The 25720-nt window shown below is 47.4% G+C and overlaps 9 protein-coding genes across 17 annotated transcripts; 7 read left to right on the top strand and 2 right to left on the bottom strand.

The window, feature by feature from the left end:
• Positions 1-32: 32 nt before the first annotated feature.
• Positions 33-889, top strand: LOC9650072 (uncharacterized protein At4g08330, chloroplastic). Its single transcript, XM_002968369.2, has 2 exons — positions 33-124; positions 223-889. The coding sequence occupies exons 1-2, from the start codon at positions 81-83 to the stop codon at positions 764-766; spliced, it is 588 nt and encodes a 195-aa protein (XP_002968415.1). The 5' UTR covers positions 33-80; the 3' UTR covers positions 767-889.
• Positions 890-1099: 210 nt separating this feature from the next.
• LOC9631247 lies at positions 1100-1998 on the top strand. The gene is made up of 2 exons (XM_002968368.2): positions 1100-1718; positions 1777-1998. Exons 1-2 carry the CDS (start codon positions 1127-1129, stop codon positions 1854-1856), a joined length of 672 nt encoding a protein of 223 aa, XP_002968414.2. The 5' UTR covers positions 1100-1126; the 3' UTR covers positions 1857-1998.
• Positions 1999-2538: 540 nt separating this feature from the next.
• On the bottom strand, positions 2539-4092 carry LOC9650071 (probable voltage-gated potassium channel subunit beta). The gene is made up of 4 exons (XM_002968057.2): positions 3475-4092; positions 3071-3214; positions 2840-3004; positions 2539-2768 (listed from the first exon to the last, which is right to left on the bottom strand). Exons 1-4 carry the CDS (start codon positions 4051-4053, stop codon positions 2655-2657), a joined length of 1002 nt encoding a protein of 333 aa, XP_002968103.2. The 5' UTR covers positions 4054-4092; the 3' UTR covers positions 2539-2654.
• Positions 4093-4360: 268 nt separating this feature from the next.
• On the top strand, positions 4361-5796 carry LOC9631246 (20 kDa chaperonin, chloroplastic). 2 transcript variants are annotated; one of them, XM_024673548.1, is made up of 6 exons: positions 4361-4609; positions 4664-4777; positions 4855-5034; positions 5094-5249; positions 5302-5379; positions 5462-5796. In XM_024673548.1, exons 1-6 carry the CDS (start codon positions 4502-4504, stop codon positions 5633-5635), a joined length of 810 nt encoding a protein of 269 aa, XP_024529316.1. In that variant the 5' UTR covers positions 4361-4501; the 3' UTR covers positions 5636-5796. The 2 variants fall into 2 exon arrangements, with proteins under 2 accessions (XP_024529316.1, XP_002968413.1); XM_002968367.2 differs by having other exon boundaries at positions 4852-5034.
• A 1285-nt stretch (positions 5797-7081) lies between these two features.
• Positions 7082-11477, bottom strand: LOC9650070 (homeobox protein LUMINIDEPENDENS). 5 transcript variants are annotated; one of them, XM_024673542.1, is made up of 15 exons: positions 10436-11477; positions 10349-10376; positions 10168-10298; positions 9834-10102; positions 9682-9775; positions 9535-9628; positions 9389-9484; positions 9293-9323; positions 9188-9234; positions 9015-9135; positions 8897-8967; positions 8300-8839; positions 7876-8243; positions 7738-7806; positions 7082-7686 (listed from the first exon to the last, which is right to left on the bottom strand). In XM_024673542.1, exons 1-15 carry the CDS (start codon positions 11417-11419, stop codon positions 7126-7128), a joined length of 3504 nt encoding a protein of 1167 aa, XP_024529310.1. In that variant the 5' UTR covers positions 11420-11477; the 3' UTR covers positions 7082-7125. The 5 variants fall into 5 exon arrangements, with proteins under 5 accessions (XP_024529310.1, XP_024529311.1, XP_002968102.2 ...); XM_024673543.1 differs by having other exon boundaries at positions 7738-7791; XM_002968056.2 differs by having other exon boundaries at positions 7082-7806.
• Positions 11478-11706: 229 nt separating this feature from the next.
• On the top strand, positions 11707-13203 carry LOC9650069 (SUN domain-containing protein 1). The gene is made up of 2 exons (XM_002968366.2): positions 11707-12801; positions 12925-13203. The coding sequence occupies exons 1-2, from the start codon at positions 11707-11709 to the stop codon at positions 13201-13203; spliced, it is 1374 nt and encodes a 457-aa protein (XP_002968412.2).
• Positions 13204-13264: 61 nt separating this feature from the next.
• On the top strand, positions 13265-14198 carry LOC9650068 (thiamine pyrophosphokinase 1). The gene is made up of 4 exons (XM_024673326.1): positions 13265-13373; positions 13425-13494; positions 13540-13612; positions 13667-14198. Exons 1-4 carry the CDS (start codon positions 13265-13267, stop codon positions 14111-14113), a joined length of 699 nt encoding a protein of 232 aa, XP_024529094.1. The 3' UTR covers positions 14114-14198.
• Positions 14199-14269: 71 nt separating this feature from the next.
• Positions 14270-15638, top strand: LOC9650067 (membrane-anchored ubiquitin-fold protein 3). 3 transcript variants are annotated; one of them, XM_024673466.1, is made up of 3 exons: positions 14270-14827; positions 14987-15162; positions 15248-15638. In XM_024673466.1, the coding sequence occupies exons 1-3, from the start codon at positions 14692-14694 to the stop codon at positions 15479-15481; spliced, it is 546 nt and encodes a 181-aa protein (XP_024529234.1). In that variant the 5' UTR covers positions 14270-14691; the 3' UTR covers positions 15482-15638. The 3 variants fall into 3 exon arrangements, with proteins under 3 accessions (XP_024529234.1, XP_024529235.1, XP_002968410.1); XM_024673467.1 differs by having other exon boundaries at positions 14273-14827; positions 14987-15154; positions 15248-15409; XM_002968364.2 differs by having other exon boundaries at positions 14273-14827; positions 14987-15157; positions 15248-15409.
• Positions 15639-15973: 335 nt separating this feature from the next.
• On the top strand, positions 15974-17800 carry LOC9650066. 2 transcript variants are annotated; one of them, XM_024673533.1, is made up of 5 exons: positions 15974-16330; positions 16461-16535; positions 16603-16743; positions 16791-17379; positions 17455-17800. In XM_024673533.1, the coding sequence occupies exons 1-4, from the start codon at positions 16124-16126 to the stop codon at positions 17184-17186; spliced, it is 819 nt and encodes a 272-aa protein (XP_024529301.1). In that variant the 5' UTR covers positions 15974-16123; the 3' UTR covers positions 17187-17379; positions 17455-17800. The 2 variants fall into 2 exon arrangements, with proteins under 2 accessions (XP_024529301.1, XP_002968409.2); XM_002968363.2 differs by having other exon boundaries at positions 17433-17800.
• The last annotated feature ends 7920 nt before the right edge of the window (positions 17801-25720 follow it).

The following is a 25720-nucleotide window of genomic DNA, read 5'->3' as shown; positions in this document are numbered from 1 at the left end:
TTTTCCGGCAATGGTGCTTAGGGTTTGTCGCAGTGGCTATGGTAGGAGGCATTGCTGCGAGGAGGAGGTGCTAGCATTCCATGGCGGTATCGGCGACGGGATCGACCAGAGACGTTTCCTACAGGTAAAGGAATTCATCCACGCGAGATCGTCGATGGGCTTTTCTTCGAGCTCTTCTTCGCGGATTTCTTGCTCCAGTCGAGCTAATTCTCTGCTTTCCAGCTGCGGGAGGTGCGCGTTCAAGCTCAATCTCAGCTCCTCCGATCGGCTCATCACGAGCATCGGTCCCAGGTACTCCAAAACTAGCAGGAAAGGGATCCTCTACTTCCTCTCGATCGATGAGAGCCGGTTTAGAATGCTGGACGAGGTCAAGTGTGGCCCATACTTCGAGTCGCCAGGGAAGTGGGGGATCCAGAGAATGCAAACGCGGCTCTTGTGCCGGCAATGCGGTGCCACCATCGGGCATCTGGAGTCGGGGATCTCGTCGTCGGTGATCGGCTGCCTGGATGTGGATCGAAGCACAGACGATGGGAAGAGATTTTGCATCAAGATCAGGGCGTTGCAGCCAGAGCAGGAGCTCGACGGTGGATTCCAAGCCAAGGATGGAGATCAGGAGAAAGCTCCCGAGGTTCTTCTAGCCGCCAAAGATGAGAAAGCTTTCGAGGTAGCCAAGGAAGGAGATGAAGAGAAAAGTTTCGAGCAGCGCAGCAGTGAGAAGACGAGGCCAGATCAGGAGGAGAACAAGGACGAGATTTGCAATCAGTAGCAGGAGCGATGTATGGATCGATTGATTGCTTCTTTTTTTTCTTTTTGGTTTTGAGTGTATGATTCTTTCTCGAGGCTGTAGATGATAATGTGAAAATGCCTGCCGGGTTATCTAAAGAGAAAACGAGGGCTTGGATTGGACGGTTGTGATGGCTGCCGATTCTGAGATGGAATTCCAGCCCGGGCTGCGTAAAAGCCAATAGGTCGCTCGTTCCATCCGCCATAGCCACAAGCAACACAGACCTTTGCCTTCCAGTTGGTCGCCATTGTAAATTTAAGCATTAAGTGACCTTGGAGCTATTTCTACATTACAAGGATCTTTCCAATTTATTTTTGCCACTCGAGTGGAGGAAGAGGGGCGATGGAATTGGATGATCGCAGCTGCGCGATGGAGAAATTGGAGGAAATCGAGCTCGATGTCGAGGAAAAGGGAGAAAAGGTTGTGGCTACAAGTCTTCCCTTTTGCAAAGGATCGCAGGAAGAGATCATGGTGGACGAAGAAGTGATTCCAAAAGCTCCTCGCCGGAGGCTGTCCCGGCAGAGATCGTGGTCGTCACAGGCGATTTGCGAGGAGGCGTGGGAGCGGCGGCGCGATCAGTCGCTCCTGGACGAATTGCGCGACCTGGAGCTGGATCCCGCGGGCAAGGATCGCGCGCTGGGCCGCTCGGCGTCGGATTGCGGCCAGAAGCCACCTCCATTGGCGTCAATCTTGGAGGAATCCAGCCCCGCCACACCCAGGCTGCGAAGAACACGCACGCGCAGCCTCACGGACGACGATCTGGAGGAGCTGCGCGGCTGCATTGATCTGGGCTTCCGATTCGATTGCGAGGATCCGCGGCTGTGCGAGACGCTCCCGGCGCTGGAGATTTGCCACGCGCTCCGCCACTTCCAGGAGAATGGGAGCGAGCCCAGCGGGTCGTCCAGCCCGGTGGAGTGGAAGATCGCGAGCCCAGGTGGGTTTTAGCTAGGGTTTAGAGATGCTTTTGGCTGATTTCTCCCTGTCCTTGGCAGGGGATCATCCGCAAGTGGTGAAGACGAGGCTGCGGCATTGGGCGCAGGCTGTGGCGTGCACTGTCCGGCAATGCTGCTAGATTTCTTGTGATGGACTCCATAGATGGATCCATCGCCAGAGCTCCTTGATCGTCTCAAAGGAGACTATGAGCTCTTCCAAGTTGGAACTTCCAAGCTATAGCTAGTATAATGTTAAAGCAATGGAGCCAAGCTTTTGTGGTCCTCAAATTGTGACACGTGTAAGGATGTGCTGCCGTGGCAAGATCCCAGGAACTCTCTCTCTCTCTCTCTCTCGCTCTCTCGTGTGTGAGTTTCTTCTTTCTTTGGGTCAATCAAAAGCGATGGAGAAGCGAATCGGGCTTGTTTAATCATGAGAACCCACCACCGTCCCACTCAGGCTCAAAGATTGAATTGACAAAATTGCGATTCCAATCTCCAATAGTTTTCCTCGTGGTTCATGCCCGACGCTTCGACCGAGAAAAAAAGTGTAAACTAGGCCTCCAACTTGTCAGGAAACTAGACCAAAATCATCGCCGAAAGATCTCCCCGTCCTGTGTTGGATCGGATGAATACAAATGATCACAGCAAAGATGTGATCAAACGCATCCCAAGTCCTATCTTGACGACTCATGCGTTCTTTTTGGCTTGTTCATGACAGTGGCCTTGCTCTTGTCCATTTGACGCAAGAGCGATTCTAAAGCTCTCACTTTGTTTCTTTCGATCAAGCTCCCGTTATCACGGGGCTGATATTTTGTTGATCGACTGAAAACTTCCAAGAAAACTTGATTTTAAAAAAATGATCTTTTATCATACCTCTCCAAGAATTGATCTCAGGAATGTGTAAAACGAGCATTTAAGGACCATCACACTCTCTCGTCTCAGCGATAGAGGTCAGGCTTTTTTGGCTTGCTCATGACAGCGGCCTCGATCTTGTCCATTACATCCGGCGTGAGGCGGGGTAGCAATTCCAGAGCTTTCACATTCTCTATCAGCTGGAGCATAAAAAAAAGTACATCTTTTTAGAAAACATCCAGAAGGAGAAGGAATTGATAGAGATACTCACTTGGCTTTCTTTTGTAGCTCCCATTATCACGGAGCTGACGTTTGGATTCGAAGCACACCACGCAATGGCGAGCTGCGCCAGAGAAACGTCGAGCTTGGCTGCGATAGGTCGGAGCTTGTCAACTTTGAGTAGAATATCATCAACCAAGGATCGGTTTGCCAAGTTCTGTCATGACGCAGAGACAATCGTCAGAAGAGATCTAGAAACCCAATACAAAAACAAGTCGGAGACCTTGTAGTTTTCCAGCGAGAAGCGGCTGTCAGGTGGAATGCTGAATTTGGTGTACTTTCCAGTCAGAACTCCTGACGCCAGAGGACTCCAAGTCGTCACGCCGATCCCATAGCTACTGTACAGTGGAAGATATTCCACTTCCACCTGGAAGAAAGAAAACAAAGATGGAGAGCATAATCAATGACCCAAAATTCCAAGCAAAGAACGATAAAGAGTGACACACCACTGTAGCTGGAATCTTTCACTTGGCAATGCTGCAAGCTAGCACGTCCAAAAGAAAACATTGGGTCTCATCACCCACCTCGAAAGAATAAAATTTCCAACCAACATGCTTGTCACCCAGAAAGAACACAAACAACAAGGAAACCATGCAATGAAAAAGAGAATGGACGAAGAACACACACCTTGTCTCTGGCGAGAAGATTATACTCTGGCTGCTCCACGCAAGGCCCGATAAGCCCCAATCTCCTGGCCACCTCCCACGCCTCGGTGATCTGCTGGGCGGTCCACTCGCTCGTCCCCCAGTAGAACGCCCACCCGTGATCGATCACATAGTTCATAGCTCGCACCGTCTCCTCCATGGGCGTGGCCGGATCGGGCCTGTGGCAATACAGGAGATCCACATACTCCATCTCCAGCCGCTTGAGCGACGCCTTGACGCCCTCGATAATGTGCTTCCTGGACAGCCCCTTGTCGTTTGGCCCTGGCCCTCCCCAAAATATTTTGGTGCTGATCACCACATCGGATCTCTTCCATCCCAGCTCCCGGATCGCTTGCCCCATGATCTCCTCCGCCCTGCCGTTGGCGTAGACCTCGGCATTGTCGAAGAAATTGATCCCCGAGTCGCGGCAGCGCGAGAGCAAGATCTTGGCGTCCTTGACATCGAGCTGGTTCCCAAATGTGACCCAGGCGCCATAGCCGAGCACGCTTACCTTGAGCCCCGTCTTCCCTAGATGCCGGTATTGCATAGCGCTCGACGACATAGCCGAGACAAAAGAGACGATTAAAAGCGAGGGTTTAAGGTAAACGGTAGGTTTAATAAAACAGTGCTGTGGCACATTCCGTGCCGTTCGTTTGAAAAATATCTCAACCGCTGAATTAGACAGGAGGACTTAAGCTAAACTAAATCGTACGGTTATGTTAGTGAGAATACTATGTTCATCTGATTAAAAGGGAGGGTTTAAGCTAAAGGGGCCGTTGTAAGAAGGGTTTAAGATAAACTAAAGCGTACGGTTTAGTTAATAAGAGTACGGTACCTTAACCATAATGTGACGCGATCCTGGCCGTTCATCTGGACGTCTCGAAGCTTCTCCCTGTCCGAAACCCTTGGTAGCATTCTAGGGCGGTTTTGGCGACAAAAGCTTCTTCTTCCTTGCGGCATTCTTCTTCGTCCCAGCGGCGCCGCGAGTCATCCTAGCGCTCCTGGCCGGAATGGCAGCTACAGTGGGGAGCATTTCGTGCGCCGGCGCTTCGCTGCTGCTCAGCAGCGCGAGCGGGAAGTATTCTTCGAATCAGCAGGCTTGTTTCCGGAAGCTCAAGGTAATCCACGTCTAGGCAGTTCGTGTGCTCAATCGGGTATCGCGTTTGTGCCAGGGGGAATTCGCTGCGCTCTCTCTCTCCATCGATTCAGTGGCCGGCAGCAAATCCTCGGCTGCTAGTCGACTATCAGCCGGTGTGGCGAGAGCTGCTGTGACTGCTCCTCCAACGGTGAGTTTCTCGCGAGCTGTTTCGAAGCTTTGGATGGATTGCCTGAAATGTGCGTTTGAGCTTCTTTTTTTTAGCAGTACAAAACTTTGAAGCCTCTTGGCGACCGCGTGCTTGTCAAGATCCAAGCCTCGGAGGAGAAGTCCGATGGTGGAATCATTCTTCCCACGACCTCGCAAACCAAGCCTCAGAGTGGAGAAGTAGTCGAAGTTGGCGAAGGGAAGAAAATGGGCGAGAAGAGCGTTCCACCTTGTGTGACGGTACGTGGTTTTTTCGATTCGTGTCGTGCGAAGAACATAGTTTTTCGTTTGCCTCGCAGGTCGGAAACACGATCGTTTACTCAAAGTACGCCGGCACTGAGATCCAGTTCAATGGTGCTGACCACATCCTCCTCAAGGAGGACGACGTGATTGGGCTGCTATCCACCGAGGACATCAAAGATCTCAAGCCTGTGAATGACAGGGTCCTGATCAAGGCAAGTCTGATTCTCTTTTCGGAAGAAATGAAAACAGCGATTTTCCAAACAGGTTGCAGAGGCTGAGGACAAAACCGCTGGTGGAGTGCTTTTGACAGACAGCGTCAAGGAAAAACCAGTGATCGGAGAGGTAAGTTCTTGAGTTCTTAGAAACTTAAGTTCTCGAGATCTTAGAAGCTTTAAAGTTATAAGTGATCTATTCGATCTTTCAGGTGGTCGCCGTCGGTCCTGGATCTTATGGCGAAGATGGAACCCGGAAGCCGCTCGAAGTGTCGATCGGTGACAATGTTCTCTACTCTAAGTACGCTGGAAACGAGTTTAAGAACAAAGACAACAGCCAGTACGTAGTGATGAGAGTGTCCGACTTGCTCGCGATCTTGTCCTGATCGATCGAGAGAGCTGACTCTCCGGCCTCCTTTTTTTTGTTCTCCATCTCTCGACGAGCTAGCTAGCTCCTTCTGGCAAAAACGTGTGTAGGATTTGCGAGACCATGGCTGAAAGCTCGGGTCGTCGTCTAAAAGCAATAGAATAAGAAATGTCATACAGCTTATGATTTGTTTGACAAAATCCTTGCGATATCTTCCAAAGTTTTTTCTAGTGTTCGATCGATCATGACAAACCTCTAGACGGTTATTTGCTCGATCCTTGTGAGCTATGGAGGTTAAATCCAGAGGCTAGAGGACTTGGAGCCGCGAAACTCGTAGTAATTCGAAGCTTGATCTATGCAATCCGGAGGAACCATCGCGATTTTCTGTTTGGTTCTCCTCTTCCTGCCGAATCACGAGTAGAATTCCATGAGCTCGTCCACATTCAAGTGCCGCAGCGATGGATCGTCCCTCCCAAGCAGCCACAGGATGTGCTCGAACAGGATCGCATCGCAATCGACACGAATCACTCGGCGGTGGGGGTGGCGATGACGTTGGTGGTGGTGGTGGTGGTGATCCATGGACCATGAGCGACGGACGCTAGATCCATCCAGCGCGGCGAACAACGCGCTATCCCCCTCCTCCTCGATCTCTTCCGCCTCTCGCCACTCGCGATCGATCGCCTCGCAGCGCGTCGTCTTCTCCAGCAAGCACTGGACGACTCCGTGATCCAGGATCTGTGGCTCTACCCTAAATGCCCTCTCCTCCTCGCCCACCACGAGCGTGACGAGATTCTTGCCTCGCTTGCCCTCACCGCTCAGCCCCACGCACGATAGAATCGAGGAGCTTGCTCCATTGCCACTGCCACTGTTCTTGGCGCTCGAGCTCCGCGCGGGCGAGAAATTGGGGAGCGGTGACGCGAATTTCCGCGGCGCCGGGCGGCGGCGGCGATGGTGCACCAGCAGGGGATGCCGATCCACCTCTTCCAGCTCCTCGACCCTGTCACACATCTTCCTCCTTACCCTGTTCTTCGCCATCGCCATTGGAGCTCCGGAGGAGACGATGAAGAACAAGAAGAAGAAGAAAGCGCGTCCGTCACGAGAGAAGAGATGGGAATAATCGATTATACATGGCGAGCGACACGCTAAGCTCCAAAACAGTCCAGCCGGCCGTCCACGTGGCCAATGCCCGGGCATCGTGGCCGTTGGATCGCCACCTCACCGCAACGGCTACTTTTTCACTTTGCCTAAAATGGTAAAAGGGAAAGTCTCACATTAAACAAAGTTAACCTTAACAAAACCTTTAGCTTTAAAGAAAACTCCCTTTCTTATAAACAATGTTTCCATTTCTTTTAAATTATTTTAAAATAATGTTTCTTAAAATAAAGTGTCTAATTTACCCAAGAAAACAGTTACTCCTTTTATAATTTAAATTTGAAATTCTTTTTATTTAAAACGGAAAGTAAGAAAAAGATAAAAATAAAATGCCATTCTTTCCAAAAATTTGGTATGTTACCAGCCAGGCCGCGGCGGTATGGAGCTCCTAGTATGATTATTATTATTAAACCAGCTGCTTTGTTGGTGGTGTTGTGGAGGATGGGGTGGCGGCGGCCTTGCGAATCTAGCAGACCCATCTAAATTATGCGCCAGGGACGATCTCATTTCCATGCCTTGATGATGATGAGCATGATGATGATGTTGGTGGTGATGCTGGCCAAACGACACATTATTATTACTTACTCGGTTCCAAAGTTGCGGGTTTCCTCCATTGGCATTTGCATTGAAATCTCTGGCCGGTGGGACGAGATTGCTAAACCCACCGCCGCCACCACCGCCACCACCACCGCTACCACCATAGCCACCAACACCACCGCCGCCGCCGCCGCCGCCGCCCTTTGCCTGGGCCTGGAACATCTCAAGAGCATTCCATGGAACTCGCCCAGTAGCGTCTCCGGCATTTGGAGCTTGCGGTGCCACTACTAAAGAACTCGTCGAACCTGGGAGGTAGAATGGCTGCTGCTGCTGCTGCTGCTCTCTTTCTCGGTACGGGAGCTCCAGACCCTGCGGCTGGAACTGTGGTGGCTGTGGAGGAGCGGAATCTCTTTGGAACTGATGAGACATTACCTGCTGCTGTTGTTGTTGTTGGATGCCGTGAAGAAGCGATGCTACGCCACCGGCCTGCACAGGTTGGAGCTGCCAAAACCAACACACCAGCGTGTAAGCCGTGCTCCAAAAGAAGAAGAAGAAATGAATGCAACTTACCGGCTTGAGAGTGCTGTCAGGCTTTACGCCGGACGTGAGCTCGGACACCAGCGCTGGATTCCTCAGTAGCAGTGCCAGCAGCTCGGGGTCGTGAGCCGGGGCACTTGCGGTAGCCGCCTGAGGTGGTTCTGGAGCTTGCGGGATTGTTGTACCTTCTGCCTTGTCCTGTGCATCTTCCAGTGGAACTTGGAGGGTCAGGGAGTCGTCGTAGTCCGGCTCTACGTCCCATGGATCCCTTGGATTCTCGGGGATCAGGCCTGGGTCAGAGTAGAACTCTTCCACTTCACGCTTCACACGCATGGATTGAACCTCCTTCTCCTTACTTTCTTCCCCAACGGCAACAGTCCATTGCGGATCCACGGTAAACACTAAGAAGATAAGAAACCAGTTAGAGACCGAACAAAGGAAGATAAACAGCCATTACCTCGGGGTATGCTCCAAGGGGTTACACGCTTCAGAAGCTCTGCAATTTGAAGCGCCCGTGGTGCGTCCAGCGGGATTGACGGTGTCAACTCCTGAGGTGGTGCCGGTTTAAAGAACTCCGCGAAAGGAACCTTTGGCGGAGTTGCTGGTGTTACTTCCTGAAGCGGTTTGAAATACTCTGTCGTTGGAACCTTCAACGGAGGTGACTCTTGTACGGGCTTGAAATATTCCACCTTTTGTGGCGCAGTTGGCATAGCTAAATCTTGCAAAGCTGAATCTTGAACGGGAGCGGTCGGAGGAATCGATTCTTGCGGGCTGCCATCGGGTGCCACGGCTTGACTACCACGGTTTGAGTTCACCGCATTTGGATTAGATCCTTGAAGTAAGCGCGCCCGCATTTTAGCTTTCTGTATGTCATCTGCCGAAAGAGGCCGTGATCCTTTATCCGTTATAGAAGGCTTCCTCGCATTAGCATCTCTGATACGTCTTGTCGTTGCAGTAAGCTCCTCCACGAGAACGACTCGTCTTTTCTCTTTGCCATCTGCAAAATGACAACCAAGAACCTTAAGAGGATTAAAAAGAAAAACCTGAAACCTACGTTCAGCAAGTTTCTTTTTCGAAGCCTGGGTGGCAAGTACGGGGTCATCGACGGTTTGTAGAGATCTCCTGCTAAAAACACTATTAATTAGAGAACTAAAATTTAAAATTCTTCTTACCGCAAATTTGAGCTAGAGGATGGCCTCTCCGACATGTCCAATCCTTTTAAGTTTGGCTGAGCCAACACCTTGTTTTGCTGCGCCCTCTGCGCATTCTGCGCATCCGAAACGGGGCTGGTTTCTGAATTTTGAGACAAAATTAGAACAATACACCATAGCAATGACAATGATACCGGTCTTAAGCTTCTTCTTGTCCGGACCAACAGACGGTCCACTCGAGCTGCACAAATGAGCTTGAATCGTAAAGCATCCAAACACTTTTGCATACAAGCCAGTACCTGCTTTGTCCAAGTGCGCCTGAAACACCAGCTGAAAGGGAAGGAAGACAGAGGAAGTAAGAACCAGAAGCTTGCAAATAAGATTAGAAGCATTACCAGGCTCTGCCGCTTGCACCGCTAATTTTCCAACTCCATTTCGTGCAAAAATCTTTGACCATTTTGCTAATAACGTGCGTGCTCTCGAAGCAACGTCTAATACGTACAATCACTGTGAGTTATCTTTATGACAAATGGCAAGGTACCTGTTGCAAAATACAGCCGAAGCTTGGTCATTATCTGAACAAGTGGAGAGACATGGGCCGGAATAGCATGGATCATCGGCAAGTGTAGAAGAGCCTGAAGGGCCGAATCATAAAATGCGTTACAAGTAAAAGAAACATTTTACTTACCTTCAATATTAACCTGACGAGACTCGTCTGTTCTTCAGAAGCTGCCTGAGTCAACCACTTGGCCAAAACACGCAAGCCACCGTTCTCTAAGAAACTGCAAAGTCAAAGAGTATGAAAATAACCAACATAATATCTAACATATTGAAACTCACAAGCGAAGTCCCGGAACAAAGTCCGCTTCCAAAATAAGTTGAAGGAGATTCGACTGGCCAGTGAATGACTTCTCTGCACGCATGTGATCTAGAAGCTTTTCGAACGCCTCTAATGAGCTCAGCGTTGTCAGAGAGCTTGTATTTGTCGGGAAAAACTGCGACTGGGTGTACTCCGCGGTACTGCTCACGTCAACCTTTCCGGTATCATCGGTTGCCATTTGTATCAGCCTCTTCACACGAGACTGTTGCCCCGTGAAGAAGTCATTGACCTACAGTAAAAGCAAACAAGATCAAATAAAACCTTATACAAGACACAACTTCCAGAATAACATACGTGAGTCCGCGCAGCACCCGTGAGGGCACTAAGTTCCAGCACTTCTTTTTTGGTGACCGTGTCTTTGAGGGCAAATACATCTCGTAGCAACCTCTGGGCCTCTGGCAGCAGTGAATCTTCAGGCCTTTTAACTGCAAAACGTTTACTCTCGCTAAGTGCATTGCAAACATGAGATGTTTACCTGCTCGAGGGCCGAGCACAGAAGTACCCTGGGAAAACCGTAACACACGTCAATACATAATTGTTGACGAAGTAAGAGAAACGATACCATTTCTAGGTAAAGGGGGTTCGCTCCAGTGAGGCTGTATTGGACTTTTAGAAGACTTTGCAGCTCGTCAACTTGACTCTCGAAGACCTTTCTCTGTGCTCCAAGCTTCTCCTGTAGCTCTTGCAAAGATGGTAATTGCATTGCTTCTTCTTCCTTCTCTACATCAGCTGGCTTCTTCGGGGGAACAGCAGCTCTCTTCTCACCGGGAATACTCGAGCGAGTGGAAGCTATGAGATCTTTCGAGCGCTTCACAGCCGTAGGAGACGAGGGATCCAGCAAAGTCACTGCCCTCACCAGAGCAGCAGAAGCAGACTGCGTACCATCTACAGGACTGGACCTAGTCTCTAACTCCACCGATCCAGACGCCTCGAAGAACGCCGAATTCACCGCGCAAGAGCCCTGGGCAAGAGATGGCGAAGTGGAATCATCCGAAGCACCCGCTGCTGGAAAAAGTCCCTCCGACTGCTGGTAAGACCCGAGCGCTTCTTGGTAATCGTGGTGAGGATCCGGCGACGAGGCGTCCATACACTCGTAAGTGAATGCGCCCTCTACAGCCGATTGATTCAAGGACCTCTCCAACTCCATGGACGAATGCCCCTCCGTCACCAAGCCCGGAATGGACTCGAGATCCCCATTGCTCGTCCCAGCCAGGCTACTGCAATCCACCGATGTCACCCCAGAGTTCTCCAGAGAATTGGCGGAGCCAAGCAAGCTCGCGGGAGCAGCCGACGAGTCCTCGAAGGAGATTCCTGGCAATTCCATCGAGCAAGAAAGACCCATCCTTGCCGGAACGGAGAAAGATCGGCCCTGTCCATCCCTAACCACAGCGTCCCCGGCCTCGGAAACCCTACTGGAGCTTGCGAAGGCGCTGGAGGCCGCCGATGGCAGCAGCGATCTCACGGCAGTAGGAATGGCCGCAGCCGCGGCGGTAGCAGCGTCCCCGAGATTCGGATCACGTACCTCGTTGCTAGCGGCGTCGGCCATAGCCGGAGGGTGCCGGCGTCTCCAAGAACCCTAGCGCTGCGCCATGCACCACATTAGGGCTGATTGGTATCGAGAAAGAAAGAAGGGATATTTCAGCTATGGCGATGACGACGTCTCCCGGGCATGTCATAGCACGAAATGCCGACGTGGACGCATCCACGCCACGTCATTTCTTTCGGTTAGTTGTGATTTCTTCTTGGTTTTCTAGGGCAGCGCCATCGATCGCTTGAATCGATGGATTGGAGGAATTGCAAGTTGCGATCGCGGCGTGAGAAGCTGATGGCGTGATGCGAATGGCTTCCGCGATCGTCTGCCCTCCTCCGGCTTCCATCTTCGGGGCGGCGAGATTGGCAGGAGTAGCGGCAGAAGGAGCGGCAGGGGATCGAGATCAAGCTGGGGCTAGGAGCAAAGAATTGGTGACGATGGCTCCTCCAGGAACTTCGGGAAGAACAACGAGACGATCCAGCACTAGATCGACCACCTCTCAAAAGGCCGCCGCAGAGACCCATCGCCCGGTGACGCGATCCAGGAAGCAAGCCCGGCCCTCCAAGTCGCCCATCCGGCGATCATCACTGGCGGAGGCCCCGGCGGAGATGATTGATGTCACGGCCTGGGATCTCGTGGGGCATTTCTTCTCGTGGGGATTCGTGGCGCTGGTGGTGGTGCTGGGATTGATCAGCACGTTTTGGAACTGGCAGGAATCACAGTCGGCGGGCGGGGGATTGGTGCCATCCGCGAGGGAATTCGCGGAGATGGATTCGATGCTGCGCAAGTCCACCAAGTGGATGCAAGCCCAGCTGGATCTCATCGACATGAAGATCGGGAAGGAGATGGCGGGGCTCAAGCGCGACGTGGAACACATGATCGACGCCGAGGCCTTCTCGATCGCCTCCAAGGTCCACAACCTCAAATCCCAGATGGACAGCATCGAATCGTCGCTCAACTTCCTCAAGCAAGAGGGGATCCTCACTCGCCAGGAGACACTACAGCTGATTGGAAGCGCGGCGGACGATCGCGCCACGGATGGATCGGGCAAGGCGCTCAGCCTGGACGACGTCCGCGCCGCCGCCAAGAAGATCATCGAGGACGAGCTGGAGAGGCACAGGGCGGACGGGATCGGAAGAACAGACTACGCGCTGGCCATCGGCGGCGGGAGAGTGATCGACTACTCGGAGGGCTACTTCTCGCTCACTCCCTGGTCGGGATTGCTGGGCATTCTTCCCGGGGACTACCGCCGCCATCCCAAGGCCAACAAGATCCTGGAGCCCAGCTTTGGCGAGCCCGGGCAGTGCCTCCCGCTCAAAGGGAGCAACGTTTTCGTGGACATCCGGCTGCGCACCGCCATCTACGCGGACTCCATCACGCTCGAGCACGTCTCAAAGGTAATCCTCTCGGCTCTCGATCGTTGCCACTGCTAGCTAGCAGCACTTTCGACCGATCGATAGACCATCGCTTAGAAAGGATCGATCTCTCTCATTCCGTGCTTCTTCTGGTGGATCTAACAGAGGGTTGCCTATGACACCGGGAGCGCCCCGAGAGATTTCCAGGTGTTTGGCTGGCTGGAGGCCTCCGCGGCGCACAAGAAGGGCGAGAGGGTCTTGCTGGGATCATTCAGGTATGATATTGAGAGCTCCAGCGTCCAGACCTTTCGGCTCTACAAGACCGCGTCAAAGCTTCTGGTCAACACAGTCAGAGTCCACGTTGTGTCAAACTACGGGAGCTCTACGCATACGTGCTTGTATCGGGTCCGCGTCCACGGCACGGAGCCCCATTCTGAGGAATAGTTGGACCGTTGACTTTTTGCCCTTTTCCTTAGGTAGATTGACTGGTTTTTAGGGCTACGCGATGGAGGGGACGGTGTTGGAACACAGAGATTTCTTCTCCCGGGGGAGCTTCGCGCTTGTCATTCTCAACAATACTCTGCCAAAGGAGGCCCCCATTTTGTGGGAGCTGGGTGAGTGGATTGATTGCGAATCTATTTGAATCAATTGGAATGTTCTTCCAGCTCGAGTGCGCGTTTGCGCGGATGGAGGAGCCAATCGAGTGTATCGCGAGATGCCCTCCCCTGCCGAAAGGTTGTGTTGTTGAGAAGGTTTGCTTGATCAAATCACTTTCTTTAGATTCGTCCCGGATCACATTGTCGGCGATTTGGATTCTATCGAGCCCAGCATCCGGGAGATCTACGCCTCCAAGGTATGAGCTTAAATTCGCGTCGAGCAGAGCTGAAAGTACGCGAATTGCGCGCAGGGCAGCGAGATCCTGGACATGTCCAGTGATCAGGACTCCACGGATCTCCACAAATGCGTGAGCTTCCTAAGAGATTCCTCGCGCGGCGACGAAGTGGAGAGGATCGTCGTGCTGGGCGCGCTGGGCGGGCGATTCGATCACGAGCTTGGCAACTTGAATGTGCTGTTCGCGTTCCCGGGCTTGAGGATCTGCCTGGCCAGCGACGAGAATCTAGTGTTCCTCCTCCGCCACGGCGTCCTCCACGAGATTAGGGCGAGAGTTGGCGCGCATTGTGGTCTCGTCCCCCTGGGCGAGCGATCCCAGAGTTCCACCACTACCGGACTGCGATGGAATCTCGACTCCACGGCAATGGCGATTGGATCGCTCATCAGCACTTGCAACGTCGTGGAGAACGAAGTGGTGAAAGTCCAGTCGGACGTGGACTTATTGTGGACTATGGAGCGCTAAAAGAAAAAAGAGAAGTATATTCGAAAAATATTCTAAACAGACGTGTCACGCCAGCTGGCAGGCGAGGTATATTCTGGCGGCGGCCCATTCCGTATTTCGCGCGCCAGAACTCGGGTGCCGTACGGACGGGCTCTCGTATTATATGAGCTTTCCCTTCCATCTCGGTTGCTTGCCACTACAGCCAGGAAGAAACCCTAGTGGGAGGAGTCTTTCTTGTTGGGGAGAGGGGTTGCCGCCTAGGGCTGGGCGGCGCTATGGCGGCTTGGGGATTGTGACGCGCACGCGCGTGGAGCAGCAGCAGTGACGCGCATCGGCCGCGTCGTCGTCGTCCCCGAGCGATCGCGCGGCTTGGATTTCCGAGGTAAGGCTGGAAATCGGAGATCTTGGCGAGGAAATCCGGTGGTCGGCGCCCGCGCTCTCGGTGTTGATGATAGTCGGCTTGGCTGCTCCAGATGCGCAGATTAGTTAGGTCGCAGATCTAGCTCATTCTTTTGGTGGGAATTGGCTGGAGCTGGTCCGTCAAATGTATAGAGCTAGGATCGTGACGCAGCGGAATTCTTGAATTTCTAGATCAGGAAATGGCAGCAGCGGGGCAAGAATTGCTGGAGCTCAAATTCCGGCTCAGCGATGGCTCCGACATCGGGCCTTACAAGTATGCTCCCGCCACGACCATCGCCACGTTGAAGGAGAGTATCATCGCACAGTGGCCACAAGGTACTTAAATTTTTTTTTCTCTCTCTCCCCCTTACATTTTCCTGGGTGACATGGTTTTTCTTGCATATCTTTGCGTGATTGTCTCCTTGCGTCCTTGTTTTTCCTTTAACTTCTTCTTCTAGGAGCTCTCTTTGATCATCGGATTCATTGCATATTCAGAGAAAGAGAATGGTCCAAAGTCGGTGAATGACATGAAATTGATCAATGCTGGCAAGGTGCTTGAGAACAACAAGACATTGTCAGAATCAAGAGTCCCCGTTGGAGAGCTTCCCGGTGGAGTGATAACAATGCACGTCGTGGTTCGACCCCCGTCCACTGACAAAGGAGGTGGTAAAGTATTTCCTTCGATCAAACGCTTTCTCTGGCGAGATCCCACTAACGCTTTGTTCGTCTCTCTTTTTTTTGTTGTGGTCTTCGCAGAGAAGCATCCATCCGACTCTTCCAAGCACAACAAGTGTTCTTGTTCGATACTGTAACATTGCGGCCAGGCCATCGCCATCGCCATCGACGATCGCCATCGCCATTGTCGTCGACGCACACGCTACGGAGGAAAATAATATGCATGCATGGTTCTTAATCTCTTCTTCCCTCTTCTCTCTTCTCTTTTTCTTTTCGCTCTATACAAAGGTTTTTACTTGGTCATGCTGCTGTTAGCTACGATCACCCGGTGATCAAAACTCGATCGGCTCGAGCTTTGATCCAAATCCAGCAGCAAGTTTTGAAACTTTCGGAAAAAACTTTGGTGGAACTTTGGGCTTGCCGACCTGAAAGATTGCACAAATCTTTACAATAAGGAAAATGTGATTGATAATGCCGGCTGTTGACTGGACTCGAACGTCGGCTCTGGTAGGTCGGGCTAGGGGTGCCACGTGGACGGCTGGGATGCCATCGAGCCCCGGAAATGCTCGCCTGACATTGACCCCCACACGTACCAATGTTGTACGATCGCCGAATTTGAACGCGCGGGAAAGGGCGACCGCGCGGTGGCACCGCGCGGTCTACATGGTTTTCCTCCTGACTGCTCGCACAATGGGTCACTTCCACCGTCGGATGGGCCGCGACGGACGGCTGGGATTTGTTTTCGCTTGACAGGAAAGATTAAAGGATTTATATGGTCATTTACTTGGAGGAGGTGGAGGAGGAGAAGCCACATTTTAGCTATTCATTCTAGACAGGGAAGAAGAAGGCGTAGCGGCGGCGACGCGCTTAGGGGAGGGAGATTTTGAGAGGTTTTCGCTTCGATCGGCGCCGCGCGGTAATGTAAATCGAGTGGGAAGCTTGGAGCGCTCCCGGATTATGCAGGCCTCGGGCTCCAATCTCTCGGTTGTGCCCCAGCAGCTCAAGCCGGCGTGGCTGGAATCTCTGCTGAGCGAGAAATTCTTCACAGCGTGCGCCAGGCACGCGGCGCTCAAGAAGAACGAGCGAAATATCTTCTGCGTCGATTGCACGGGGAGCATTTGCCAGCACTGCCTCTCCAGCCACAGGAATCACAAGCTCTTGCAGGTTCGATCGGCCATGGGGAGGAAGAAATTTCTTGATCGCTTGGTTTTTTTTTGTTTCGTTGCTTCTCTCTTTTCTTCGGTTTCTCGGCTAGAGGATTTCTAATTCCGGGGGAATGGTGTTTCTATTCCAGGTTCGCAGATACGTCTATCACGATGTAATCCGGCTGCATGACATCCAGAAGCTCGTCGATTGCTCGCATGTACAGGTAAGATTTGTGCAAATTCGAGTGAAAAATCTTTGTAGATTCATGGCTTTCTCTTCTCCTTTGGCAGACTTACATAATCAACAGCGCTAGAGTAGTTTTCTTGAACCAAAGGCCACAGCCGCGACCACCGAAAGGCCTTGGCAATGTCTGCGAGACGTGCGATCGAAGCTTGCAAGAGTCATACCGTTACTGCTCAGTTGGATGCAAGGTACTCCGCTCATTGATTGTGAGGCTCACTCTCTTTCGATCAATCAGGTTGATGCTGCCTGCAAACAAGGGAACGATCTCGCGAGCCTCCTCCCTCGCTGCAACTCGCTGCAGCTCTCGGATTTCCCAGTCTCTCCAGCGGGAAGCTCCAAGGACGACGACAAGCCCGACGACGAGGAGCTATCTCCAAATTCCATCCTCGAGGACCAGGACTCTGATACATCCTCGGGTTCCACAGCCAACGATGGCAGCTCCTACGCAGTGACCTCCACCGCGACGACATCATCCACGCCGCCACCAGCAGCGGCTAAAGCTGCGCCCGCGCGGAAGAAAGTTCGAAGCTCGCGGGGGATCAAGCAAGTTGTAGCCGCGGCTGCCACAGCAGTTTTCTCATCGGGAGGAGGTCGGCGGAAGAGCACGCCTCACAGGTCCCCGTTAAGCTGAAACGGGCAAGATCACACGGCGTAACTTATCGAGATTAGAGCGGTCGCTGGTTCTTTTTTCTTTCTTTCTTTTTCCTTGTCAATGGTTTTCCTTTCCTCTTTTCTCGCTGTTGGTCGGTTCTCTAACTGATAAGTTTCTGTAGCGGGGACGAGTCCTCGAGAGCTCTTTGGACAAGTGGACTACGATTCTGGAGGTATCGTTCTCTCTCGTTTCTCGTTTCTAAGCAGTATACTAATACTCTTATAGTTTGGTCTTTTCTTTCCTGTAGTTTCTTTAATCCGTGATGATGCAAACCTTGGGGTGAGACACATAGTGCCTGGTGCTGTCAAGATATCGCTGGTGCATGCCTGGATGCTCGCTCGCTCGCTCGCTCGCTCTCTCACTCTCACCACTGACTGCGAGGAACTTTCAACTGGCCTTTGCTTATAATTCGCGGTGGTAAAGAAAGATTTGGAGTGGAGAGCTCTCAGATTTTTCTCACAGACACTCACACCTTCCTGCAAATCTTTTGCTGCTGCTACCACTGCTACTGCCGCTGCCCGCTGCTGCTGCTGCTAAAATCACTGCTCCAATGTATTTTTTTCTTTTATACATTTTACTTATTCTATTTGACAGCGAGAGTGTTATCGTGTTTTTGTCAAAGGCTGAGGACAACAGTACGGAAGCAGGCTTGAGGATCAGATCTTTGATAGCAGCATGTTGGAGGTGGTGCTTCTGGTGTGGGGCACCGGAACGGCTTGGAGCTAATTAAGTGGGTGACTAAGCCGGGTTAATTAAGGTGGCGAAAGCTTGCTGGCCACCGCCTTAGATTGATGTGATACGCCCAGGTCTTGAGATTGGCTTGTTTGCCGTGGTGGTTATCTGTGCTTTGACAAAGATATTCTTCTCTACCGTAATTCTTTATGTTCCTTTTGTTTTCTGGAGTTCCACGTTGAGTGATTTGAGGGTGTCGCCATTTATGAGAGTTTACTCTGTGGTTTAATGACCGGCGGGAAAATGGCGGTGCCTCTAGGGGTACCCGAAGAGGGTAAACGTAAATCTCCTTCATCTCCAGGTACAATTCCTTTGCCTTGATGTTGTTTAGACTGTCATTTTACGTTTACTAAACCAAATTGTGATGTTAAACCCATGTTTGAACCATGAATAATTTCTATTGATGTAGATTCTATTGTTGCCTCTGTAAATCTTGTAGCCTACAGTGTCCACTATCCTATCACTGAACCATTGTTGAAAAGTTTGCCATGTCCAGAGTTTGAGCTGCTCAATTCATGTTGCATATATTCATTCATCTCACCACATCCTCTAGGAGGTTTAGGTCAACAGTTCTAATAAGGGTTGATCCTTCTGTACCTTCTATTGCCAAGCTTGCTACTATGTGATCACATACTAATTATAGAAGATTATTAGCATCTTAGTTTTTATATGCTTATAGATAAAATATTAAATATTTCAATCTATTTTTTCAAGCCACGTCTAGTAGTTCTGTTAAATTTTTAGTTAGGTCTAATATAAAGGCCCAAATCTAAGCTTAATACTATTATATATATTTTAAGTATATTAAATATCAATCATAAAAATTACATTACAAAATAGTTTTAGATTTGATTTTTGGTTTGCTTAAGCAAAATCTGTAGGGAGTGGATATACCTAGAATATGCCTAGATATTCTATGATATTCTACCATCTAACGGTTGTTATTAATTTATATTAATCTTGTATTTATAATTTATAAACACGTTTATAATTTATAAACTTTCCTAAACACTTCCTAGTATATTCTTTTTTATTCTACCATTTAATGGTTAATATGCAATAAGATTAATCTTGATTTACAAATTATAAACATGTTTATAATTATTGATCAATTGGATTATTCAATGATAATATAATTAAGAAAACCAAGCGTTGTTGCAGGCAACACACAGCAAATTTTTTCTTATATTAAATATATCAGAAAAATAAAATTTAACAAACTATATTATAAGAACCTCAATGAGCCCTACAAGCTTTCCATAATTTGTAAAATGCTTACTAGATAGATTCTTTATGCTTTGAACTAAAAAAAGAGAGACTATTTTATTATATAAATTATAATTTTGACATTGATGATTTTTATCTATATTTATTGTAAATTAATTTAAAATATATAATCTAGTGTTTTCAAAATATTTATAGTTATTTCTATTATGTTATCTAGTTATTTCACATTAAGGGTGAAAGCCCTCTCTCTAGGGCAAACTTTGAAAGGATGGTAGTAGGGTAGCCAAGATCAGACCTCGAGTGCCCAGCTCCATACTCCATATTATGCTTAAACCATTAGTTGATTCTAAAAGTTTGAAGGATTGTTTTATTTATGTTTAACTTCTAACTACATATTTAATAAGTACCAAGTGTCCATAACTAGTATAAGAGGCAATTTTTCTCAATTTAAAAGCCCCCTTTTTCTAAATCCGAGAAAGCATCTATCCCTAAAATGGGACAAGCAGTGAGAGAGTGGGGATAATGTCAGAACCCAAGCACAAACAGGCACCAGGTACCCACCAGAATTCAAATCAATTGCACTATAGTCACTTGTCTACATTGTAGAAAGGAATATCTGAATTGTATTGGAATATTAGGGGGTTCCCCCACAATTGCAAGATTAGAAGTGAAGTGATATAGTTGCCCTAGGAACACCAGCAATGTTGCATTGCAAAGTATCCAAGATGGACAGCCCACAATACCTAGCACTGGAAGATAACTTGCACAGGACAGGGGGATAGAGGCATCACAATGTATGTGTGTGACAAGCTCAGGACGACCATCACATGCCAATACCAAGATGAGGACAATCACTTTCTCACAATGCAAATCCAAACTCCAAAAACCACTTGTGGTCTATCACACCCCTAGCCATACTAGACACAACAATAAAAGCACCTATATGAAACATTTGTGACAAGGATTTGGGCATGGAATACCCATGCAACTCTCCTACTAGTGGGAGACTTCAACAGTCAGACAAAGGTGTACCAAACTCCACCAAAAAAGAGGGAATCACACATAAGACTGACTGATTTATGGAGCGGCTATGACAGGCACAAGCATAAGCTACTGGAGTTTTGCAAGAAACTGGAGATGAAGATTTTCAACAGTATAATCAGTTTCCCACACACTAGTGCCATGGTGTGAGTAGACACCACTCAAGAGGCTGGGCAATGGGGCAGAGCCCAACACAAAAAAGTAGCACACCGGACTATGTCATTGGTGACATAGCAACACTAAAAATGGTGGCACACTTCCAGCTTCTGGATTTCATGGCCAAATCAGATCACCAGTCACTAGCACTGACAGTCTGCATGCAACAATTGCACTAAGAATTGAACTCATGGGCATGACTACCTCAACCAAAGGAAAAATACTACAAGAAGAAGTGAAAGCATTATGGAATATAGAATCACCCTTAACACAAATCTGAAAGCAAGCCAACCTCCTAGTGCAAGTACTCAAACAAGCTATTGCCAAGTACACAAAAAGAAGACTTTGCCGATTCCTAAAAATACCAGTCAAAAGGTGGTGGAATGTGGCTTGCTAATGGCTATACCAAGAAGCATACAAATACATTGATCCATGCATAGAATAGATACACTGGGAATTCTAGAAAGTGGCACATGCATACAAGAGGTGATAAGTCAAAGCATTTAGTGTAGAACAAGCTAGACAAGTTTACTTCAACCCAAAAGATATTTAAAAAGAAACCCACACTTGTCCTATTGCAAGAGATGGAAACCCTAGATACAATATATATCTAACAACTATAGAAGGTGGGATATATGCCAACCATACCAATAGCCAGGAGCATAAGGGACCTACACTTCCATCTAGAAGATGTAATACACAAGCTCCCATGAAGAAATGCCCATGATGTCTATGGATTCATAGTTGAACTCTTGCAGACATTGGAAATTAGCACAATATTAGTACCTATAATGCATGTGGTTTTCATTTTGTACTTTATAGTGATTTACTATAGAATAACTATGAAGATAAATCTAACCTTTGGATATGTCTGCCAAGAGCAATGGAGCAAGGCCCAAGTTTTAAAACTTTATACCATGGAATAACAAGATGGAATTGGACTCTTAAGCATACAACCAATGAATGAAAAAACAAGAGCATAGAGTAATATTGAAACAATTCTAAAGCATCTAGAATCCTAATCCCAAAGACTAACATATAAATTGGAAGACACCTTCCATAAATAGTCAATAGGATCAAAATAAGACCAATATATAGAGCATAATAACGACTGTATCTGGTAGATACTATAAAGTATCAATGCCTTCCTTGACAACTCTTAACAAATGGAATAATAAATATAATAACTCAAAAAACCAAAAGCTCAAAGAAGGTAATAGCCAAGTTTTATATAACAATGATTATAAGTTTTATATTGATTAATTTAATTCTAAAGAAAAATTTATGGTATGATCCACAATATTTCCTTAACATATCTATAAGAAAATTGTAAGTTATAAACTTTTCCTTTCCAATTTACCAGCTTATCTCACTTATTTGACTACCACTATCTTGGCCTTAGTTAAATTCCTTTGCTAAGGTTCCCACCTATTGTACCAGTTCTTACTTGGTCCTATTTAATTTTAGCAACTCACTGCATGAGCAACAAAGTGTTAGCCATCCATCCATAGATTCTTAAATTCTCTCTCAATTCCCCTCCCTGGGTTAGATTGGATTTAAGGTTCGGCTACACTCCTCATAGCACAAGAAGCCAAGCACACCAAGCCTCTAGGTTCTTAACATCCCTTAGTACAACAAGATTTGATCATAAGACCCTTTAAATCCTAAGCCTCGAGTGTAACACTTGCTTCGGGACACCGAAGGGAAACATTATAACCTAAAAATTTAGTATAAATACCTATACTCCCCCACTTTCATCATGAAGGGAAAGCCCAAGCCTTTAGAATGGGGTGAGGACCAATAAACTATAAGGTACTCAAGTAAAGCATGATTCTATATGAGCTGGGAGTACTGCAATCAAGAGTACATGCTTTGGGCTTTCACCCTATGACCTATATTAGTATTTGAACTTGGCCTCGAACTCTGTTTCGGGCTCGATCTCGAACTCGGTCTAGAACTCGATCTTAGAATCTATTTTAGACTCGATCTCGGACTCGGCCTTGAACTCAGTCTCATCCGATGAACTCTTTATCATTCCAGTTGTGATTTTAGGGTTCCTTTAGTCTATAACATCTCTGGGAGTTGGTTCCTTACAACTCCACCACCTATAGAAAAAGTTCAATACTCACATCAAATCCAATGATTAATCCTATGACTTATTGACCATGTTTCTAGAAGCATCCCCCCACTTAGTGGTGTGCTTAAATCAGCCTCCCTAGCTAAGAGCTTATGACAACGGGGTATAAGTGTCACTATACCCCTCACCTCACCACACTCTAGTATAAGGTTGGGACTTGAACTTAGCCTTGCTTTACTAGAAGGTTGGAACTTTAACCCAACCTCCATAAAATACATCTATAGATTTGACCTCCCCCTTAGGAAGTTGGGTGTAGCTCCTTAAGCCTGGTTGACCCAGCTAAACCTATGCTAATTAGCTTACCTTCAGCATGCTTCGGGTCCCAATATATGATATTGCTCAATTTCACAAATAGATACTTTAATTGAATTTTGTATAAGTACATAGAGTTCTACTTTGCAAAAATTCCTTTACTAAAACTCACACATTCGCTAGGTTCATCTTTAGTTCCCATGTTGCTTTGTAGTGTGAAAATCTTTTCCACTTCACATGGAATTCTCTCATCTCATATCCTTGTCACTTGCTTTTGTGCGTATTGAGGATGGCCTTGACTTCGTATTCTTCTTCCCCTTGGAAAACCTCAGATAAAGGTCTTACTTGGTCTTTATAAAATGGATCCTTAAAGTATAGCTTGAGTAAGTTTACGTGGAACACAAGGTGCATCTTCCCCATCTCTCAAGAAAGTCGGAGGCGGTAAGCCACTTTACAGATTTGAGCCTCAATCTTATAAGTCCCTGCAAACTTGCTTAAAGAACTCAAGATTAATTCATTTTCAGAAATACATGCATTTTACCTTTGGGTCAACTTCGGCTAATCCCACTTGCTAAATTTAGGTTTTTAGTGTTCAGCCACACCTTATCCCTAGGTTAGAACTCTACATCCTAACGCTTTTAGTTCGTATATTTAGTTTGTCTTTGTTGAGCTCATTCTAAAGAATCCCTCACTAAATTCCAAATGTTGAGTCTTTCTGTTATGAATGCCTCCATTGCAAGTAACTCTTCATGATACTCGGCAATGCCGAGTTCCACAAGACATTCAATAACTCACCCATTGATGACTTCCCATGGACTCACCTCGATATTCGAATGTGGTGAGTTGTTATAGCACATTTCCGCAAGTCCCAAATGACTTACCCAATCTATCTGGTCTCCAAAGAAATAGCATTCGTAAATAATCCTCCAATTGCTTATTCACATTTCTATTTGCCCATATGTCAAGAAGTGTTATTGCCATCAAACTTGATTAAATACCCAATACTTGTCTGTGGGTGATAGGCTATGCTGAATTTCAACTTGGTGAGATATTGTTTCAAGAGAGTCCTTTAGAACCTATTGGTGAAGATCTTATCTTGATTTGAGATAATCTCTTTTGGCCTTCCTCGCACTCATATCATTTGTTCAAACAACAGTTTTGCCACACCTTCCACATCCACTTTTGTTGTGGTGAGTATAAAATGTGCCATCTTCAAAAACTAGTCCACCACCACAAATATCACATCAAACCCTTCACTCAAGAATAGTTTTGTAATGAAGTCCATTGTAAAACATTTCCAAGGATGATTTGGAATTGGAAGGCTTTGTAACAAGCCCCCACTAGCTTTAATTATGGCTTTAACTTGTTGATATGTTAGACATATCTTTATATAGTCTTAAATATCCTTAGCCATGTTTGGCCAATGATATTTTCTTTTGAGTAAGCCCATCGTTTTGGGCACACCGCTATGTCCTGTAAGAGGTTTATCATGACACTCTTCTAAGGCTACCTTCCTTAGTTCCCCTTGTGGAATATACACTTTTATTTATTTATAATAGATGAATCTTTTGTGTTCTATATAATCTGTCTTCTCTTCCATAGGTGGCTCGCCTCTTTGGTGAGCATCCCATGCCTCTTGGTTCTTTAGCAACACTTGTGCTAGATCATCGTTCTCATATATTATCCCCACATCATCCTAAAAGGTTATTGTTGCGTTGGATATTGCCAACTTTAAGCTTTCTTTTCGACTTAAAGCATCTTCCATGATATTGCTCTTTCCAAGTTTATACAGAATCTCACAATCAAACTTGGCCAAAGCATTGGGTTATTAGCCCTGTTTCCTTGTAAGTTGAGCTATGACAAGAATTGTTTTGTTGCCATATTATCCATGTAAACTTTGAAGTGCCTCCCAAGGTAATGTTGCCACTTTTTAAGCACTTTGACCATTGCAAACAGTTTTTTTTCATGGGCAAGCCACTTTTGCTGAGCCTTGTCCAACTTCTTCAAGAATAATGCCACTGGGTGGTTGTTTTGCTTCCAAACTATGCCTAACACAAACTCTGAAGCGTTTGTTTCTACCTTGAAGTCATTACCAAAGTCTAGTAATGCCAACATAGGAGTTTTTCTCAATTTCTCTTTGAGGTGGACAAATGCCGCTTCACATTCTGCTATCCATACCATCTTCTCTTTTCCCATTTAGTTTGTTAAAGGTAGGGCTACTCTCAAATAGTGTTTGATAAAGTAATTATATAACCTCAAAAATGCCCTTAATGTATATTTAATAGTTATTTCCATTCTTGGATCACTTTGACCTTCTCAATGTCCACCTTGAGCCCATCCTTGCCCACCACATGCCCGAGAAACTTTCCCTCTTATTGAGAAAAATCACATTTGCTCTCTTTAGCAACAACTTGTGTTTCTTTAGTTTCTTAAACACCTTCGTCAAGTGTTCGGCATGCTTCTCTAGTGTCTCATTATATATCAAGATGTCGTCAATGTAAACAATCACGAAATGATCCAGGTAGGGTACAAAAATGTGGTTCATCAGCACTAAGAATGTCACTAATGCATTGCACAACCTAAAGGGCATCACCAGAAACTAAAATCTTCCATATCTTGTTAGATAGATTGTCTTCTTGACATTTTCCTTTGCTACCATGATTTAATAGTATCCTGAGCTTAGGTCATCCTCGAGAAATAATTTGCCATTCTTAACCTATTGAATAGGTCCTCAATCCTTGGTAAATGGTATTTGTTCTTCTTTGTTGAGCAACCAGTAGTCTATGCACATATGTATAAAGCCATCTTTCTTTTTCATAAATAACATTAGTGCCCTATAAAACAATTTGCTTAATCCAATATACCCTTTATCCACCAACTCTTCAAGTTGGTGCTTGAGCTCCTTAAGTTCTTTTTCATTCACCTAATAGCAGGGATGAACCACCACCTTAGCACGCTCGACTAGCTC

The sequence above is a fragment of the Selaginella moellendorffii genome, unplaced genomic scaffold, assembly GCF_000143415.4.
Source record: "Selaginella moellendorffii unplaced genomic scaffold, v1.0 SELMOscaffold_10, whole genome shotgun sequence".
Lineage (NCBI taxonomy): Eukaryota > Viridiplantae > Streptophyta > Lycopodiopsida > Selaginellales > Selaginellaceae > Selaginella > Selaginella moellendorffii.
This window is presented reverse-complemented; position numbering and strand designations above follow the sequence as displayed.

Coding starts and splice junctions, on each gene's coding strand:
- LOC9650066 (XM_024673533.1), top strand. CDS start 16,124: ATGCAGGCCTCGGGCTCCAATCTCTCGGTTGTGCCCCAGCAGCTCAAG. Junction 16,331..16,460: donor GGAATCACAAGCTCTTGCAG/GTTCGATCGGCC, acceptor TTTCTATTCCAG/GTTCGCAGATACGTCTATCA. Junction 16,744..16,790: donor ACTGCTCAGTTGGATGCAAG/GTACTCCGCTCA, acceptor TCGATCAATCAG/GTTGATGCTGCCTGCAAACA.
- LOC9650068 (XM_024673326.1), top strand. CDS start 13,265: ATGGAGGGGACGGTGTTGGAACACAGAGATTTCTTCTCCCGGGGGAGC. Junction 13,374..13,424: donor CCCCATTTTGTGGGAGCTGG/GTGAGTGGATTG, acceptor ATGTTCTTCCAG/CTCGAGTGCGCGTTTGCGCG. Junction 13,613..13,666: donor GGGAGATCTACGCCTCCAAG/GTATGAGCTTAA, acceptor AATTGCGCGCAG/GGCAGCGAGATCCTGGACAT.
- LOC9650070 (XM_002968056.2), bottom strand. CDS start 11,419: ATGGCCGACGCCGCTAGCAACGAGGTACGTGATCCGAATCTCGGGGAC. Junction 10,377..10,435: donor ACCCCCTTTACCTAGAAATG/GTATCGTTTCTC, acceptor CGGTTTTCCCAG/GGTACTTCTGTGCTCGGCCC. Junction 10,103..10,167: donor CGGGTGCTGCGCGGACTCAC/GTATGTTATTCT, acceptor CTTTTACTGTAG/GTCAATGACTTCTTCACGGG.
- LOC9650072 (XM_002968369.2), top strand. CDS start 81: ATGGCGGTATCGGCGACGGGATCGACCAGAGACGTTTCCTACAG. Junction 125..222: donor ACCAGAGACGTTTCCTACAG/GTAAAGGAATTC, acceptor TCTGCTTTCCAG/CTGCGGGAGGTGCGCGTTCA.
- LOC9631247 (XM_002968368.2), top strand. CDS start 1,127: ATGGAATTGGATGATCGCAGCTGCGCGATGGAGAAATTGGAGGAAATC. Junction 1,719..1,776: donor GTGGAAGATCGCGAGCCCAG/GTGGGTTTTAGC, acceptor TGTCCTTGGCAG/GGGATCATCCGCAAGTGGTG.
- LOC9650067 (XM_024673466.1), top strand. CDS start 14,692: ATGGCAGCAGCGGGGCAAGAATTGCTGGAGCTCAAATTCCGGCTCAGC. Junction 14,828..14,986: donor CATCGCACAGTGGCCACAAG/GTACTTAAATTT, acceptor TTGCATATTCAG/AGAAAGAGAATGGTCCAAAG. Junction 15,163..15,247: donor CTGACAAAGGAGGTGGTAAA/GTATTTCCTTCG, acceptor TGGTCTTCGCAG/AGAAGCATCCATCCGACTCT.
- LOC9631246 (XM_002968367.2), top strand. CDS start 4,502: ATGGCAGCTACAGTGGGGAGCATTTCGTGCGCCGGCGCTTCGCTGCTG. Junction 4,778..4,851: donor CTGTGACTGCTCCTCCAACG/GTGAGTTTCTCG, acceptor TCTTTTTTTTAG/CAGTACAAAACTTTGAAGCC. Junction 5,380..5,461: donor AAAAACCAGTGATCGGAGAG/GTAAGTTCTTGA, acceptor TCGATCTTTCAG/GTGGTCGCCGTCGGTCCTGG.
- LOC9650069 (XM_002968366.2), top strand. CDS start 11,707: ATGCGAATGGCTTCCGCGATCGTCTGCCCTCCTCCGGCTTCCATCTTC. Junction 12,802..12,924: donor CGCTCGAGCACGTCTCAAAG/GTAATCCTCTCG, acceptor TGGATCTAACAG/AGGGTTGCCTATGACACCGG.
- LOC9650071 (XM_002968057.2), bottom strand. CDS start 4,053: ATGTCGTCGAGCGCTATGCAATACCGGCATCTAGGGAAGACGGGGCTC. Junction 3,005..3,070: donor TCTCGCTGGAAAACTACAAG/GTCTCCGACTTG, acceptor GCGTCATGACAG/AACTTGGCAAACCGATCCTT. Junction 2,769..2,839: donor GAGCTACAAAAGAAAGCCAA/GTGAGTATCTCT, acceptor TTTATGCTCCAG/CTGATAGAGAATGTGAAAGC.